At 41.1% G+C, this 19,681-nt stretch overlaps 1 protein-coding gene across 1 annotated transcript in view; it reads left to right on the top strand.

Moving 5' to 3' along the window:
• bin3 (bridging integrator 3) overlaps positions 1-19,125 on the top strand; it is a 31,984-nt gene extending 12,859 nt beyond the window's left edge. Inside the window, exons 4-9 of the mRNA XM_030738428.1 lie at positions 3,896-3,957; positions 5,532-5,668; positions 10,010-10,050; positions 14,699-14,840; positions 15,911-16,045; positions 18,223-19,125. Coding sequence (XP_030594288.1) covers positions 3,896-3,957; positions 5,532-5,668; positions 10,010-10,050; positions 14,699-14,840; positions 15,911-16,045; positions 18,223-18,369 — 664 coding nt within the window. The 3' untranslated portion in view covers positions 18,370-19,125. The remainder of the gene's footprint in view (positions 1-3,895; positions 3,958-5,531; positions 5,669-10,009; positions 10,051-14,698; positions 14,841-15,910; positions 16,046-18,222) is intronic.
• Positions 19,126-19,681: the final 556 nt, after the last annotated feature.

Below are 19,681 nucleotides of genomic sequence, written 5' to 3'. Positions count from 1 at the left end.
GGAAGGTGTGGTGCCAATAGACCTTATAGATGAGTCAGAGCAGCAGGCATGTAGAGACATTTAGGTTCTCCACCCTAGAGATCCATATCAGCACATCATGATGCCCCATGGTCTAAATGCAGTATACTTTAGTAGTAACTGATTTTTGTGTTTGCAGTTTGTCCATCTGAGTAGTTAACAGTCTCCCATTTTGAAGTACAGACCCATTTCAACATCATTTTAATTTTACTGTTTGAATAATTTCTCTGATATATAATAGGAGACAGATCATTTTTCTGTTATGAAGAAGAAGAAGAAGAAGAAGAAACAGCCTTTATTGTCCCACAGAGGGGAAATTTGGGTGTAACAGCAGCCGCAGTTATTATAAATATAAATAAAGATATAATAATTCACACTATTAAGAAAAGAATATATATAAAATCAACAAACAATATTAACCTTAATACTACTAATAATAATAACACTATATACAATGTACATGAATGTACATACAATGTATGTTCTATTAACTGCAGTACCAGCAGTGTAAAACAGACTTGACTTGCCTTGACGAGAAGAACAGGCAAAACTCATGCAGATGTACATAATCTATGTCTGTGTATGCACACTTTTCCACTATAACCTGCCACATCCTCCAATTGGTGGTCATATCTTGCCCTCATATCCTGTCTACATCCTGTTGGAAACATACCTGATAATTTCCTGCAGACCTGAAATATTGTTGCTTTGTTATCTGCGCAAAGGGAAAAAGTGACTTTAAAGTGCTAGCTAGATGACAAACATTAAAAAAAAAAAAAAAAAAGATCCTATCCCTCCCACCACATTTGAAGCATATTTGCACATGCTTCATACGTGCTAAATATAAGTCAGTACTGACTTGTGGGTTCACACAAGATTTAAATACTACTCTCCTAAGTAAAATCCCTCAACTTAACCGAATTGCACCCACAGTGTCTTACTTTCTGTGTGGACCTTATTTGATCACCTGATCTGTTTTGAACAAACCAGTGATCGGCAAAAGTGTCTGCCCTAGTCTGGATTTTCTAAAGCCTAAAGCCAGAGCCCAGAGGAGATGGAATAGTCTGCTTCCCCCTCGTTCCACTTGTATGACAACAGGGCTGAAAGCCTATGATGGATATTTTTTTTTTTTGTTTTTTTTGTTTTTTTTGTTTTTAGTATTCAGTGGGTATATGAGAGAGAAAGAGATACAACACTTACACATATTTATATTTTGCTGCAATCCGGTAACTTTTCAAGATCAATATGTTATAACAGGGTAGGAAATCCATCTTATATAACTGCCCAAAAATGACAAATGTGACAAAATGTAAATATTTCAGTGGCCAACTTTAATCTAATTATATTAGACAACTCTAGTTAGTATAATTTGACTCATTTTTCTATAATTCTTGGTTTTAGGTGTGATTTACATGGAATTACAGTTCCTGACCCAATTCTTGCGTGAAGAGCAATGAGCCAGCGTCTGTCTGAAAGGAATCCGGCATAAATAGTCATGGTGGAATGTGGTTGTGGTTACATTCAGTATTTGTGTTAGAAATTCTTTAGTATCTTTAGTTTTCACCACCCTGCGGGGCATGATGACTGTGGCTGCATGGGTACAAGGTTTGGGCCACAGGTACAAGGAGCAGCAGCTGTTCCAGTAGGTTGCTCTATTAGCACCTTTTAGGAAGAGACTCCACACTCACCTGGCACTCATCCAGGATGGCTCTCTTACTGTCAGTGCTGACAGAGTAGGGAAAATGCAGCAGTATTTTTAAGTAGGTGGTAGTGTCTGGAACATGACTTTCACATGCACAAATAACCGTTACAAGAATATACAGGCACTACAAGAGTGTACAGGCACTGGGCCCAGAACGTACTAGTTTGTTTACGTAGTAAGATACTTTCACCCACTATCTTACAAACCAATGTCCATGACTGGCAAGATTGTGCTGTAATGATGTTATTTTTATTTTCCTCATCTTATATTTTTTGCTTAGTAGAGTCTTACTAGAGTCTAGTATTACAGCCTTGTCATTTAGTTTGATTTCTCAGAAGCCTCAACTTTTTGCAGTCGCAGACAGAAATTCTAAAATTGGCAACATATTACAATTTCAAAATGTTTATAACAATGTCAGAAGCAATTATCAAGTTGTAGGTAGCTGAAAATGCAACTGTAAAATGATACCACATGGTGCTGCATGGAGACTTTATGTGTCTGGTCAGAGTTTAAGTGCTGATAGAAGATATTCTCAACTAAAGTGAAAAACTGATGGCCTGATCTCATCATAGCCACTCTCCTGGTCTACATATGTGCTAAAAATGGATTTAATGCACTGTAAAGAAAACAGGAAGAATCCCTCTTAATTATTAGATGCTGTCCAAAGCTTGCCTGAAGCATCGACGATAAATTAGCTGCAATTTGAAATGCCTGTTTCCGAATATTTGAAATGTATTTTCATTAACTTAGAGAAAGCCTAATATAGCTTGAGACCCAGTTCTATCTAATCGGTGAGAGGGACACAAGAAGTTACTGTGGAGATTGTTCTGACAGAGTGTTTTTTTCTTTCGTGTGGTGTGAACAGTAAGGGATGAAGTTACATCATTTACTGCAAATGACATTTTTGGAACAACCTCCATCTGGTCTGTGGCGATTTTAGTATAAAATCCTTAAACGTCAAGAGAAACAAAAGCTTGAAGGGGAAATGTTGTGTTAAAAAAATGTAATACTTGTCCTTTCTTAGATAAACAAGCAAATGAATAAAAGAAATTGCATTTGCAGATGAAGATCTAAAACCAACGTTGCCGCAGTGCAAGTGTGTTGACTAATACCACACGTAACACTGTATGTTGCATTTTTTGGGATTCTTGAACATTTCTTTACTGTCCAATAAATGCTGCTTTTTAATTAGTAATCATTTTCAAATCAATTTAAGAATGAACCACTCTTTCTTTGTTTCCCAGCTGCTAAAAACAACTTCAAAAAAGTACTAAAGCCTTTTAATTAGAGCTACCTGACTTTCATTTTTAGTTTGCAGCTCTGAAAGAGGCCTGCCTGTTTTCTTAGTGTCTTTACATCTTGTGGATACACACACACACACACACACACACAAATCCAACGGGATTACAGTTACTGACTTCCTATTTAATATTGTTCTTAAAAAGCAAGGATGGAAGTGAAACCTCACTGCACTGCATTTTTCATCAAACAGGAGTAGTGTTATGATGGCAGTCTCAGGGGAGATTCTAAACCCCTTGTTTGCCTTAATTGATATAATGAATGGCATGTGTTTTCAGCCTCCATAGTCTGGTAATTGCCATTTTTAACACCCATCAATGGAATATGTGCAGTGGAATGATTGAGGACGTTAATGCTTTTGAGCGGAAATGTAGTTGACTGAAGGATTCACACTATTGTTAATTAGCTAACAGATTTTATGTGGAATCAGTCAAATGTGTAATTCCTTCTTAATCCATATTGTTTTATGTCTTCTTTTTGAGGTTTGTGTTTTCTTTATTCACGTCGATGTTTTTGTCCACATGAACGGGTTCAGATGGATTGAGGGATGCATCGATTTGAAATTTTCCATTCCTACGGTGGAAAAAATTGTGGCAGTGAAAGTTTTTCAGCTCTTGATATAACTTTTTTAGCGTTCAGCCAGCACAAATTGATTGATAAACCTGATAAGATATCAGGTAATTGAAGATATCAGTAAAACCAAGCTGATATTGGCAGATACCAATGTTTGTCTGGTGTATCGATGCATGCCTACAGTTAATAGTTAATTATGAATTCAGTATAGATTATTAATTAATCTGAGTTAGGATTACTGATTCTTTACTGTACTGCAAGACAAGAAATGGACTGATAATCAATCTTCTGCTCGTCCCACAGGCTGGAGGATCAGACGAAGAAGCTTCACAAAGACATGAAGAAAAGCACAGAGGCTGATTTAGGTGTGTTCTGTCACCAACTTGTGTGTTGCCGCATGGTGTGCCATTGATCACTACTTGTTCACCAACATGCTTGATGTTGCTTGGCAGGTTTTTCAGGGCCAAAAAGATGTTTGGGTGCCTTAGTGTTTTTTTTTTTTTCTTCTTTCCTTTTTGGTGTTCGATCTCCAAACGATACGACATGAAATGATTGTGTGTGAGTCTCTCCCTTAATCTTCTTTTTTAGGCTTTTGTAGCTGTTGTAGCAGGTGTTTTTTGTTTGTTTGTTTGTTTGTTTTTCTGTGCAATATTCAGTTTGGGCTCATGGTATACCAGTTTCTGCCATCATTTATCCATGCATTTGTCTGCCACAGAACTCTTGTTTACTTAAGATTTATTTGCCTATTTGTCGGTTTTGTGTTTGTGTATTTGGGAAGTGGTAGTAGACATGGCCTGTGGTAAGTAGTCACTTGTGGGGGTGGAAAAGCGGGGACGGATGGAGCAGTGAGAGACTTCTTCATTTCCTCTCTTTTGTGCTCTGGAATATGAATGTCTGCATCATCAAAGTGTCATAGCTGTCAGGGCCTCATTATCGTTAATGGATTCCATCTGTTGCACAGGTCCCATCTCCACTAACTGCTACTAAACAAAGAACTGGACCTACTCTGCATGTCAGCACTGCATTTAATACACTTCTCTCTGTATCAAGCCAAAGGTGTTTATGTGCAGTACTCTACTGAACTATCTGACAGTCATCTGGTGAGGGCCAGTAATATATTTTAAGGGCTGCTCCTGTTCACATGTCAAATTAGGCTTAATAACAGAAGGCAAATAAAGTATATTAACTTTTTCTTGTGATTGTAAAGGACATGAGTTTCACCTATTTACTCGCTACTAATGGCAAACCCTCGGGTCACCTTTTGATTTTTACGACTTTGTAATTAATATGTTTGTCACTCAAATCAAGCAATGCGTTACTTGTGCAAATTAAGAGAGATGCAGAAACGCTACACCGTGATAATTGATTGGTTGAAAATTGATCCCAAGGGAGTGTGAAATGACCAGTGACTGTTCCAAATCTCCATAAAGCCCATATTCTGTGCAGCTCCTCTCCTCGGCTTGTGTCTCCTCGGCGCAGCTCATTTATTTTGACAGTGAAGCCATAATCTGATACGTGCTCTGTGTCTAAACAAAGTGGCATAAGTGCAGATTAACAGTAATTGATGCTGTCAGTGTAGAAACATGGCAAAAAATTCTCATTGCACTGGTGAATATTTAACACGGCGCCACCCCCTCAGATTTTTACAATGGGGGCAGCACTGTGCCATTCCAGTTGTGCACTTCCCGACGGGCTCACTTTTGAATACCCGACGTCATATAAATAGTGATGAAATGCTTAAAGCCTTAGTTTAATCCACAAAAATTGCAGCCACAGATTAAGAACAATGTAAGAGTATTACGTGGAATTAGATTAAAATGCATAGATGCAGACATCTTCAGTAGCCATTTATGTGTTTCATGTGTTCTATGAGAATCAACTGAGTTTTAATAGTTTTTTCTCTTTTGTGTGTTTATATGTATGTTTGCATGGCTGACAGCCATGTCTAAGGCAGCAGTGAAGATCTCTGCAGACCTGCTGAGTAACCCACTGTGTGAGCAGGACCAGACCTTCCTGGAGTCTATGACTGCTTTAGACACAGCCATGAGAAGGATGGACTCCTTCAACCAGGAAAAGGTAATCCTCTTTCCCACACTTTGCGTCTTTGGTGTGTCTCTTCTCGTGCAGTCTTTCTCTGCTTTGTCTTTTTGACACAGTGATTTTCTTCAAATTGTTTGAATTTTTTCCCCCCTCTAACAAGCAAAGTAGGAAACTAGACAAGGGTTTGTTTTTTTGTTTTTTGTTTTTTTGAAAATGCATGTTTTCATATTTGTCAATATTGTGCTGCCTGTGGACTAAAAACTATCCGTATGTCTTTCCTTCTGCTGTTTTTGAAAAGCATCTGTGGTATCATCCTCTATAAGCTCAAGCTACTGGTTATCAGCTGTGAAAATTGATGCATTTGTGACTCACTCGTGTCTAAAATAACTCATACAATGGATGGGCCTTTTCTGAAGAGGAAAACATGCCTTGCCACAAAATTCACAGGAGTAACTCACAGCTTGTGTGCTGAAGTCTGTTGTATTTCTTGCATTGCTTCCTAACCCAAGCATTTGGCTGCAGGTAAAAAACATCTTTTTTTTTTTTTTTGTATTGCTGGTCACCCCATCAGTACAAATCTTTAACTTTATTCTTTCCTCAGTGAAGAGTACCTTTGATCAGTTTGAACTTATAAAACCTAAGGATCCCTTAAACATCAAACTTCTCAAATCTGTACTTCAGCTGACAGTCAGGCCTGGCAGACCCAATCGGATATTCTCCTACCGCTTATCCCATCCTTCATGTACATTTCATATCATATTGTACATATTTTAGTTTCTGTTTAGATATTTCCAGTGTTTGGGATTTAGAAACCACTTCTTTCTTTTTTTTTTCTTCTTATTCTTGTATGTTTTGTCCTAAGGGCCAGCAGCAGATAGGCCGACATATCTTTCCAGAACTGTAAGCATACTCTTGCTCGCTCTTCCACAGCTGTACTCTGTGAAGATCTCTCTGGCTGTCAGGGCTCTTCATATTATTTGCTTGGTGCCCTTCAGTTTTTGATTAGAATCATCGCCACAGGTAGTTATAATGTGAATCATAGTGGCACCGCATGTGTGCATCCTCAAGGCACTACACTGCGAAGGGTTTAAAAAGAGGAAAAAATACAGGAGAGAACATAGGAGATCACACTAAGGCATATACCGATTGACTTTTTTCCATCTGTGTTTTCTTGACTCATTGCCCCGCTAGTAGGTGTTCTGGGCTTTTCACATTTGTTGCCTTAAAAATATTCCCCTTTCTTTTCATATTTTGCTGTGAACCAAAATGATTTCATAACCTTTCCCACAACAATGATCCAACAAGGGGGGAGAAAATGAATTCCTTTGCAAACGGTGGATAATGTTATTATTTCATGGTAAACCTGTAGTGTAAGTATCTCAGGAATAACAGACCATCTGTCACCTGGAAATATACATATTGCGTCAAGAAGAGTTCATTTATATTTTCTGGGAAACCTCATGAGCTGGACTCGGTTTCCATAGAAAATCGAGCTATAACCTGTTCCTCGGCAAATGTAAGTGAAGTAATGTCCTTGCTCCACTGATTAAAGTGACTACTTACAGAATTCCTTTAAGTACTCACTTAAAAAAAAAAAAAAAATATATATATATATATAGTTGTGTAATTGTAATGGTCCTTGAAAAAGACTGAATTCATGCTACAAGTGTCACTGGTTTCGTGTCCTGGCTTTACTTGGGATATATTTCCATGTCACTCAGGCAAGCATGAAATTATTGTTTTGAGTATGAAACATACTAAAAGTGTAAGATGGCCTCTGAGCAGATATTCTACAGCTGTTTTTCCTATCCTTGATTCTTTGGCTTTTAAGTCCTTCAGACCGGCTTTGCTCACAACTCATCAAATTTTACAGGAGCCATTTTGAGTGACTAGACAAAGTAAAATGTAGGTTGGACTGAGCGTGTGGGTTTGTGACCCAGGGTGCATATGTTCCAGGACTTGGCTTGGTTGAGTGCCCAGGAGAGCACTCCTGCCAGTTTGACTGTTTTCAGGATGAAGTACTTTCACATTCTTTAGATTTTATTCAATATCATTTTTGGTTTCTCCCATTTTCACTTTTTTTTTTTTTTTTTTGCATGCTGAACTTGAGGGGGAAAAAAAGGCCACCACACACACTTGAATGTGAATGATAAGTAATGCTGAGCACTCTAAATCCACCCCTTTCTTTCTGAATCATTTGAGGCAGCCATTCTTCCTTTTACTATGATTTTTTTTTTTCCCCTGAAGAAGTCTCCTGTAGCAAAATGTCTTTATAATGTATTGTATGGTTCACTTTTCTGTGTAGCCTTCCTGTTTGGCTCTGAGACTGTCATGTGTTTAAAAGCGATCGACCCATTCACTTAGATCCCAACAGTTTCTTGCTTGTAAAGGACAACAATCACCAACTGAATATATGTGCAGTTTTCTTTTTTTGCTTTGTGTGTTTGTTTTGTTTTTGTTTTTTTAAACACACTTTTATCCAGAGTGGTTTTTGACAGCTAGGTCTCACCTGATAGTCTCTACACTGCTTTCAGTCTTACTAAATAAAATCCTTGCCTTAACACAATGTTCAGTTCCAGCTTGGGGCTGGGCTGTGTGGCTTCTTTTGTAGAGTGGCTAAAAGTGAGCTAGAGGCAAAATAGTGATTGTGAGTTCTTTCTGGTCAGTCTGTTGTGTGCATCACCTCTAGGTTTTGCTAGGTGTTTAAAAATCCAGCACAGCTCACTCGAACACTGCTCTAACTTCTTCCTTTAAGCTGGCTGTTGATTCTGACGGCAACAGCAGCAAACCTTATTGCTCCAGCAAAACAGACACAAAAGCATCCACCCTTTGCTCTTCTCCGTGTTGAGACGAGATGTTCTGCCGCAGGGCCCACAAGTGAGAGAGCCAGCAGATAAAACGTGCAGCGATAATGAAGGCAGCAGTGGCCCAGGTCTGTGTGTTTATTTCTGGGGCTGAGGAGGGCGCACAGCCCCGCCGGCACACTGCTGCCGAAGCTGAGCCCCAGTGTAGATGGCGGCAGCACAGTAGAGGATGCTCCGTTTGGAGGGATATTGATTTCCTCTGCGATCTGTGTGTATTTTTGGGAGGCCTGTGTGCCGGGATGGCCTCTGCTCCGTGACTCACTGATGGAGACTGCTGCTAGAGCGCCGGCCTCAGGCTCTGCGGGGCCTCCAAGGAATAGCTCTGCCCCCCCTCTCTGTGGGAAGGGGCAGAGGGTAGAGGGCACCAGCATGCTTAAGCAAATCTGCCGCTGTTCTTCTCCCTCCTCGCTGCATGCTCTCACCTTAGAAGCAGCAGCACCGCTCAAGTTGGGGAGGGGGAGATGGTGTGAATATGTAAAACAAAGACAATGTGAATTCCCATGTACTTATTTGTTATTGGTTCTGTGTTTTCCCTCAAACCACAATCAACCATTTTGTACTTGGAAATCTGCCTGTGTGAAGCAGCGAGTGTTGCTGTATGTTCTCATAGATGGTCAGGGCATTTTTACAAAGCACAGCTGCGATCTTGCTTCCTTGTTGTTGTGTGATTGACTGTCCTTCCAATAGCAAGTGAGCATATGATTAGTGGAGCTGCTCACTGTTCTCATGCAGCTGTCACTTCACATCTCCCTGCTTTATATTCTCCTTTTCTGTTCCAAGCATTTTTCTCTTGACTTGACTCGATTGCCTGGTTAACTTAGCCATGTCGTGCTTGCAGATCTAGCAGTAACAGTCATTTTGAATCTGCAATGTAAATGACGCTGGAAACTTTATTAATTGTGCTCCAACTTCTTTCGATGAGACTTGGTTCTGGGGCTGGAGGCCTTGAGATGAGATGTTCGTTTACTTCCATTTAACACCCCCCCCCCCCCCCCCCCCCCCCTCCTTCCCCTTCCTTCCCCTTCCTTCCCCTGTCGGTTCTGCCAAACAGAAGGAGAATGCAGGAAAATATAAACTGTTATTGTTAAAATGTTTGTTTGTAAAGAACTTTCATCTTGTATGGCAGCCCACCCTCCACAGGAAATCATTTGGGCTTTGCTTTCATGTCCATCCCCTGACAGTTCCATCCTTTTGTATCGCAAGCTCAATGAATATTCAGGGGTTTCTCCTCAGGGCTTGTGTACAATAAAAGAGTCAACGTCATGAAAGTTTCTTTGCAAGCCCCCCCTTTTCTTATGTGCTCTGTTTGAAATATACACGATTGTTGGTGTTTGTGCTGCCACATAACACAGCAGCTAATGAGCGAGAGATGTAGAAGCTATTTGGTTCCGACTTCACTTCTGATGTAACTCAATTTGACAGTGAATAACAATTTGTAATGTCTCTTCATTTCTTATGAAGGTAAGCAATACTTATGTTAACAGTTTTTTTAAAATTTTATTTATTTTTACAGGTCAACCAGATTCAGAAGACTGTTATCGACCCTCTGAAAAAGTAAGTGACAGTTTCTTGTGTTGCTGCTGTGTTAAAGGCTCGGCTTTAAATCGTACTCTGCAGCAGACCGGGGTCAAACAGTTGTAGCCTACAATATTAATGTTATTGGGATAGCAGAATTGTCAGCCTTTTTTTTTTTTTTTTTTTTTTTTTTAAATGGATTGCCAAATCACTTGAAAGTATGGTAAAAACAGATTTAGTTCAGTTTTGTGCTAAATTCCATATGATATTCTGGACAGATAAAACCCAGTGCCCCGTGTCATTTTTATTCTTTAACCTTGCTCTGCATATCTCACTAACTGAGTGGAAAGAATAGCTGCAGTGCAGGACCTCAGGAAGGCCTCCAGTGGAGTAACACGCATTGTAAAAAATGAACTGGGAGTTAACAATGCTGCTGTGCTGGTAGTGTCTGGAAGAAAGTTTATTTGGTCTTCATTCCTAATACTCGCCCCCATTTGAGGAGGCAGTGAATGCTATTCCATTCCTTAAGCCTCATTTTGCGCACGCACACACACACACACACACACACACACACACACGCACACACGCACACACGCGCAAAGCAGAGGTACTGTAGGGAGTGGTTGGACAATCCCACCCGTCTTCCGGAGCGCTTGTTAAGGTTTTCTTCCTCCTGCTGGCTCCTCCCATGAGATTAAATACTTTGAAAAAGAGCATGTGCATACTTCTTGTATAGATTCCTATAAATCTGTGTTGAACTTTCTCCCCCATAAGACTGTCATTTTGTAAAATAACTTAATATGAAGAGAATACTCCGTCAAAACATGAATAGGTCAGGTCAGTGTCTGTATGTGTGTGTCAAGGCCTCTCTTCCTCGTGTGCTCTGGTGGCGGAGCAATGACAGGATGGAATGGTTCTAATTTCCTCTTCCTGGTGGGCGGCAGGCGGACGTGTGGGCAGGCTCAGAATATGGCAAAGGGCCCAGCTTCCTGGGCCCAAAGCTGTGGATTGGTTGAGGAGGAGAAATGTCTCAGGACAGTGCACACTCTCACACAAACACATACACACGCACACACACACACACACACATACACAAACACCAGCCCAGATTTTAGAGGGGGCGCTGTCTTACAAAGATGGTATTTAAGATCATAAAGTTAGGCATTTACATGAGTCTAAAACAGAACAGAGGAAGTGAGTTCATAAACAGATTTTAATGCCAAACTAAACTGACCTTTTTGTTTACTTTTTCCTTCTTTAAAAACACAGCACTATTACTTACTAGTTTATCGAAGTGTCGTCTATAGAAAACTAAGGCACAAAAGCTGCTATACTTTAAAGCCTCCATTAAGATTCCATTAGTCCTCTCAGTAATTAATATTTTTCATTGTTTTTTTGTCTCAAAATACTCTTCTGGTGAACTTGTGTCATTGCAAAGACAATTAGAGAAGAGTTGAAAAGGAGAACGTTATGTTAATGGAAGACTTTGAATGGGTTGTGTGTGTTTGCACACGTGCATGTGTGTGCGTTAGCTACGTGATTGTGTCCATGTGTGATTGCCATTTCAGATTTTGGCATCCATCCTTAATGCTTAGTGTGGTAAAATGCACAATAAACAAACGAAAAAGCAGCCCCCCCCCCCCCCCCCCCCCCCCCACACCCACCCCCACCCCACCCCGATCCTGCGCTCAGTGTCTCTTCTCTCAGGCCCAGACGTGCGTTTCATCCACTCTGCAGGGTCACTGAATGACATCACTATGTTTATGTGAGGGGAGGGGAGTGCGTGGGCATTGAGGCATTTGTGTTATCTGGGCCTTGTAACCTAGCCCTTTCTGCTCCGTTGCTCTTTTGGGTGAGACAGAAGTCAAGCCTGTTTTGAGACCTCTGCCCTGGGTTGAGCCAGGACTGGACAAACCACCTTCATCCCTCTCAATCAGGGGAAGACTCTGCCCTCAGCAGGTTGTGGGGCTTGGGGAGCCAATGGGAGTAGTTGACCTTAGCTCTGGGGCTGATGCAGGGATTTTTTAGGGGGAAGTAATTTTGCCTGCTTTTTCTTGTTGTTTCATTTTTTTAACTGAAGTTCAGTTTTTTGTAACCAGGTTTTTTTTTGGTTTTTTTAAACCATCTTATCTGATGTATCACGCATTGAGGCTGCGTGAGTGATTTGGGTTTAAAGCACCAGGCAAGTTGCAGCAGATCAAACCCTTTCTTTGCGTGCTTTTTTTTTTTTTCTTTTTCTTTTGAGACAAAGGAGGCGTCGCTGGCGTTTACGTCACAGACATTCCCATGGTCTACTGCTTTTAAACCATTTGTCCAACAGGTGGTTGTTATTTTACATTCACACTCAGCATATAGCAAAAAAAAAAAAAAAACATACCAAGAGATGTGACCTTAAATCTTCATGACACACATAGGTGGTAATTTACACATAAACCTTTCCCATATTTTCATGGTGTGAGTTTTTTTTTTCTTTTTTTTTTGCAGTAGTGAGTTATGTGATGGTGATAGTCAAAAGTGACAGTCAGCCTGCTAGACTGAGGGTGTCTAGACCAGACTTGGGCTTGGCTACTGGGTCAGACTGGCCTGTCTGTGGATTGGCAGCTGCTCATAAACACACACTCTGCTCCAGATGCTATTTCCATCCGGCCAGTTTACCACACCCTGACCTGTCACGTGGACGGTGGTGTACCCTTGGCCCCTTTGCAGCCCTCAGCCAGCTTAAGAAATTATCCATACTAGGCTTACCGCAGGTACAGAGCTTGCAGGCTGACCAGCAGTTATCCAGCAAGGCCAGGACATCGAGGGAAATGTCCCGGGCCTGGACAGTTTTTTTTTTCTTCTTTTCTTCATGTGGGGAGGGTAGTGTACCGTTGAATCACAGTATCTTCTAGACACAGAGAGCCCTGAATGTAACAGTGCAACATCAGCGTTTGGTGTGTAAATGGCTCTAATGGGTTAACAAGTAGTTGGTTGTGTGTCTAGCTCTTTTTCTCCTCCTTCAGCACAAGGATAGCATTGGCCCTTAAGTCTCCCTCTGCTCAAACATAGTAGTTGCAGACAGTGCTGTCCCCTTTTAGCGCACAAACAGCAGGCCACCGTGGTGTGTCATGAGGAAATTGCACCATGCTGTCAGGTGAACTAGAATGCAGCCTTTGTGTTGTCTGAAAGCTGGTTTGCTGCTGCGTTGTCATCAGCCCGTAGGACTGTGTTGGAGAGCAGTCATGCCTAGAGGGCAGTTGCATAATCCCTTGGCACTTCAAATATGTGTACACTGGAGCAGATAGTAGATTTGAGGATCGGCATCCACCCCTGCCGTAAACTGGGCCAAAGAGGTATTTTATAAATAGCGGTGATGTGTGGGCCGCTGGGCTGGGCTGAGCTGAGCTCGGTGATGTCACTGAAACGCTACAAGACCACTCCTTGCTTAACTTCCTGTCGGAAACAATCCCTGCTTGTCTGAGATAGAGTTCGCGGCACTCCCCCCTCTGGCCTCTACTAAGGTGCGATAAACATGGTTGTAATCTAGGATTTCATAAAGCAAAACAAAACTCAGATTCTCGGGTTCTCTCATCTGCTGCACAGAGCAGGGCAAGGGTTGGCATGGAGAGGAACGTAAATCATGAAGCCCACACAATTTGTGGCTAATAACACTATGGGCAGAGACACACATAATAAACTATTGTAGTAGTGTGCCTACACAGTTGATAAAATGCTTTAAATGAGTCATTCAGAAAAGGCTATATCTAATTCTTTATTACGATTGTTTTTATTGCTGACTCATATGTAGCAGGCACCTGTGTGACTAATCCGGTGGCCTGCTTTGGAAAAACACAGTCAGTATTTAAAGCTTACACGTTAGAAAGTCAAAAATGTCGTATTTCTTACTCACTCACTAAAAATTCATTTATTATTCATTTTTCAAATATAGGTGATATTTTGGTAAAAGCTTTACTATTTGTTGTATCATTAGCTGTTTTAAGCTAAGGAAAATAGAGCACATCAGCCTCAGTTTAAAGCATACGTGTTGGATATTGATGCTGCAAGCATCTTTAATCTTATAGTTTAATTTCTAGGCATGTTAACTTTTTAACAAGAATTTTTTTAGTTTTATTATTAGGTTAAACATTTTCTGTATACAGTTTTCCCGTTCCCTATTAAAAACAGACACAAAACCAGTGCAACAAGTCCCAGGATGAAGCTCAGATTCCTGTTGCTAAGTTACAGATGAATGTTTTCCTATTTTTAGTGCTGAAGACTTGGATTCTTGTTACAAGAATATATTTTCATTTGGAATATGATAATTGTCACAAAATGAATTGTTTCATGCCATTCTGAACTACAGTAATTAGATAATAGATTAGAGGAAGCTTAATGCAGAGCTGTCCTCTGGGGTTTGAGAGTACCTCTACAATAAGATGTTGAGGAGCGGAATTTTATTAAATCATAATGACTTTTATTAAGATACGATGCAATGCACAATGCATGTCTACAAATTACATAGAGCAGGGAAAGTGTTTCAGTATTTTTAGTAACTTCACTTTCTGTCAGAGGGGGGAAAAAAAAAGTTTGGTGTGTGTGTCTGGGATTTTTATTATATTAATTTTTTCCCTTTGCTTACCTGCATGCACGCTTTGCACATGCATGTTTTGTTCAGTAGCCCGGTTTTCTGTGTGCTGGTGTTTTTCAGGTACAGTAGCGTCTTCCCCAGCCTTAACATGGCAGTGAAACGCAGGGAACAGATGCTGCAGGACTACAAACGGTTGCAAGCCAAAGTGGAGAAGTATGAAGAGAAAGAAAAAACGGGCCCCATTATGGTCAAACTGCATCAGGTACTGTCAGTGTTAAAGCTTGTGTTGGTGCACGTGTTGGTCCACTCGAATGCTCCCTCTAACTGCACAGGAGCAGAGTTCACTTGCTCTTACATGCTGCCCGTATTGTGAATAGAGCACAATAGGTGGAAAAAGACACAAATGCTGACTGGATATGAACAAAAATAGTTGAGCACATGCATACTGTACATGTGCGCTCCTTCACCCACGCAAGCTACCAGGCTCTCAAGTAGTGCCTTTTCAAAAAGGCACTGCTGCACATCTACAGGCACGTAATTGAGAATTGTAGACACACACATACACACACCATGAGGCCACTACAGAAGCACACATTCACAGATAGTGCTGCAGTGTTGCCTATGCTATTGCTTCTAACACATCCTCACATGGTGAGCCACCCACACACATTGAGAAAAGCACTGTCAGGGGAACAAAGCCTTGAAGAGGCCCCTACATCCATGCCCTTTGAGTCCCTGTGCACTTAAAGAAGTGATCCTGACAAAACACATGTGTGCCATTTCAGCTGGCATGTGTAAATAAAACTAAAGTGAAGAGACCATATCAAAATGCCGCTGAAAAACAATATGTTTCAGTTTGAATATAGCAGCTCCCCCTTCCCCTTAATAAAAATTCTCACCCTCTCACACTTATTCATTGTGCATTCCATAACTCCATGCCTACAGTAGACTACCCACTAATACATTCACACACAGATCAGTGGTGCTGGAGTCCACTCACAGCCAAGTCTGCCCACATTACCCACTCCTCCTCACTTTGGTCGTGATTACAGCCTTTTTTTTGCACTGCTTCTCCGTGGGAATTAAGCAAATATCTTTCGGAACAATAAGAAAAGAAGACAAATGATGGCTCAAGAAGTGAATTTACTTAAGACTAACTTGTTTCTCTTTGTAGGTATTAATCTGTAGTTCCTTTTAAACAGGTTTTTGTGAAAGAATCTTTAATGTGTAGTGTGAATTGCAACATGAAGTGACACAGTGAAATGAAAGGATGTTCTCTGACAGGGGCCCTCGGTGACCAGTTTTGTTTCCTCTATTTCTCTGAAATCCCAGGCAAAAGAAGAACTCCGACCGGTCAAAGACGACTTTGAGGCCAAGAACAAGCAGCTCCTGGACGAGATGCCCAAGTTCTACCAAAGCCGCATTGACTACTTCCAGCCCAGCTTTGAGGCTCTCATCCGGGCACAGGTTAGTGACCTCCACCACCTGTAGTTGCACACCCAGTGAGCATCTCACAGCTGCAGACACCCACCCCCACCCAGTGTGCTGTTCGACTCTCGGAGCGTCAGTTAAACAGTGGATAAAATATGTGATGAAGGGTGTGTATAACCTAGGCAGTCTGTCTCCCTCCACGTTGTTCTAATGTGATTAACCCTCAGCGACGGCCCACACTACTATGTTTAGCTCAGCAAGGCCTCATCTGTCTGGCTCCTCTGCAGCCCTGCGAGCCTTCCTCTAACCTGAAGCTTCTCTTAAAGCAGCTGGGAGTCTCAAGATAGCGCCACTCTGTCCCACTACCCTCACCCCAGACCTGCGTGGCCATGTCATTTCCTCTTTGGGACAGCCACTGGCACTGTCCTAATAAGTAAACTAGATTATCCCAAACCTAATGACAATATTGGTGTTCTGTGATGCACTTTGAACTTAGCAAATTAGCAAACACAATATTTCCCCACATCTACACCCAGGCCTTTTCTCTTGAAAGATTAATAACACTCTTACCTGTCTTTGTCTGGTTCAAGAGGTCCTGTTAGTCACACTGGCTATTTCATTCTTGCAGCATTATCTTTATTCATATAATTCACACACATGAATGAACATTTTCACATTTTACACAGCCACGTGTGGGTGGTCAGTGGACCTCATCCCCAGCCTTGCTGTACGCACTTGGTTTCGTCCTCCACTCCCTTCTCTCACAGCCGCTTGTTGCTGCTCAGCGTCCAGCAGCAGAAGGAAAAAGAATAAAGGGAGCCTTTGTTGTGAGCGTTTGGTTTCACTATAACGAGTCCTGTCCAGCAACTGTCAGAGGGAAACACTGCTTGACCTGTCAGTTACTACAGATGTTGATGAAGTGAGGCATTGTCTTCATTTGTTCAGTTTTTTTGTTGCTTCTCTTAAAGTGAACAGTGTTTACTGAATCAATTCCTGCTTAAATTCTTTTTTTTTTTCTCTTTTTTTTTGTCAAAGGTCAAACTGTGACCTCTCCGTATAAATATTAAGCAGCTGGGAGTATGGTATGTTAAAATGCTCAGACAAAAGTCGTGGAAATTAAAAGCTCTGTTTTGCCCAGAGGCGCTTCTTTTTTTTTTTTGTTTTTTTTTTGTTTGGTAGGTGGTCAGTTGTATGAGCCTGCGTTTATTCCTCTTGGTGACTTGACTAATTGTAATGGTAGTCTTTGCTACAGAGGGCGCCTAGACACTGATCTGGTGTACATTATCATCACAGTTCATATGGACATTTCCGATGGCCCTTTCAACAAGCCACTTTTGGGGGAAAAAAAACATATCCGCTTTACCCCCACAAGCAGCAGTAACCCAATACTTATAGCCCACTCATGTGGTTTAGGTGGCACATATTGGTATAAACATGCAAAGGTCTTTCAGGCTGAGCACTTAAAAAGGCTTGTATAAGGTGGTTTAGAAACAGTGTCTGGTCTGCTTATGACAAAATTTGCATTCTGTTGTGACCCTTGTAGTCAGTCAGTAAGCTTTTTCCCACGGGTCTCTTGGTTGGTCTTGTTGCAGTAGAACACACGTGCAATTTTAGGGAAGTCAGTACCCCCCCCCCCCCCCTTCAGAGCATGGCATCGAATGCATCGCTGCATGAATAAATATTGAGATGTGTGTGTGGGTTTCAAGGGGTTGTATTTCCCAGTACTTTCATTCTCTGCCCACTCTTCTGGAGTCTTGTAATGTGATTAAAGTCTATTAATCATCAAAGCAACTCTCTAGGGAGCCTGACTCATGAACTAAGGGGAAGAAGCAGGGGTGGGAAGTGTCAAGAAAGCTTTCAGTGAACACACTCTATCTCTTGTTGAGATTGGGAGAGAAAAGCAGGGTCACTACCCACTGAAGTGCTGGGTTTTGGGGCTTTGTCAGAGTTGTTTGATATCTGTGGGCTCCCTATTCTCCTCTCAAATCACTTCTCATTAGCAGGGTTGAAGTAGTATGAGAACCGCAGCTTCAGACTTGTAAGTAAAAACATGATTAGACTGGGTTTGTGGAACAGATTTTGGATTTCATTTTTTTCCCTAAGAGACGCATCTAACAGAGATCTCTGGATTGACCAGGTCCAGTTTTCAGAGGACAGAATGTATTTTTTTCCTGCTGTCACAGACTTAAGTCTTTTTCTTTCCTACTCACCAGGTGGTCTATTTCACTGAAATGTACAAGATCTTCAGTGAGTTAACAGACCAGATCGACCAGGCAGCGTTGACTGACGAGCAGAGGGAGAAGGATACGGAGGCCAAGCTCAGCGAGTTGCGTGCTCTGTCCATTGTCGCTGACGACTGAGTAAGGAAAGACGAAAGCGGGCTCTTTTCAAGCCTCTCTGAATGGATTGCACTCTTTTCAAGCTCCTCCAGAGTTCAAATGGACAGCAATGGCCTTAACCTGATTATCCATTTGTTTCCCTGCGGCCTCATCATCCCCCCTATTGCTCTTGCACTACACACTAATCTTTCATCTCTGCAACTCAAAGCAGCTGAATGCCACATTAACTAAGCCATCAGCCAAGTGCAACATTATAAGCCAATATGTTGTCGTTTATTTATTTATTTTTTTTTTTAGTGAAGGAATCAAACGGATCTCGTCAGAACTAATTAACGAGGTTACACTTCATGGTTTCAAAGGTATCTATAACAATTTGTTTCTAATGTATAAAGTGAGCAAGGAAATGTTTCTATTAGTCACATCTGCTTTGTTAGCAGCAGTGTGTGAAAATAGTTTTATTACCCAACTTTGAAATTACACTGAAAAAAAATGTTATGTAATGTACTGTAGGTTAGCAGCAAAAACACAATAAAAATCTCTGTTTTGGCTTTTTCTGGTAATCTGTGAGTTTAGCTCTGTGCCATAGCGTGTGAGGGCTATTGGGGTTTCTGAGAAGCTATTTGTAGCATCACCTGTGCATAATGTGCCTGACTTTGGATGTAATGTGAAAACTATAGAGTGAGACCATTCCCGTGTAGCGGCGTTGGAAGGTTGGCCACTCAGGCTTCAGAGATATCCAGTTGCTTACCCACAAAAAAAAAAAAAAAAAAAAAAAAATCAAAGGCTGGTGCTCCCTCTAGTGGAAAAAACTGACCCATATTTTCCTTTTGTTCACACCATCCATCCTTTGTTCTATTGTTGGATAGAGTGTTTTAGCAAAGAATCTCACACATTGTTGGCAGTCTTGAAAGTAATTTTTTTTTTTTTTTTTTGTCTCTCTGTACCCTCAACATCAGGGTTGGAAGCCAAATGTTTTATAGCTTCCCCTAATTTTTGGACCAAATCATGCAGTCATCTCATGCCTTTGTTTTCACTTTTCCATCAGGTAGAGCCTCAGTATGATAACCACACTACACAGTAATGTACACACTGAATGTTACTCAGTGAATTTTAAGGTGTTACACTAATAGTTTTTTGTTTTGTTTATTTTGAAATTACTGAAGGAAGTGCTTAGCCTGTTGCCTGTCTTTGTGTTGTGTTCTGCAATGCAGACCTGTCTGATTACACGTCAATAACTGGATGAATGAAGGTGCTTTTCTAAGTTTAAGTGATAGTAATGGTTTGTTTTTTGTTTTTTTAAATACACCTAAATGAAGATTTTATGATCAGAGTG

The sequence above is a fragment of the Archocentrus centrarchus genome, chromosome 9 (assembly GCF_007364275.1).
Source record: "Archocentrus centrarchus isolate MPI-CPG fArcCen1 chromosome 9, fArcCen1, whole genome shotgun sequence".
NCBI classification, from domain to species: Eukaryota; Metazoa; Chordata; class Actinopteri; order Cichliformes; family Cichlidae; genus Archocentrus; species Archocentrus centrarchus.
The sequence above is the reverse complement of the archived record's forward strand: the minus strand, read 5'-3'. Positions and strand labels throughout refer to the sequence as shown.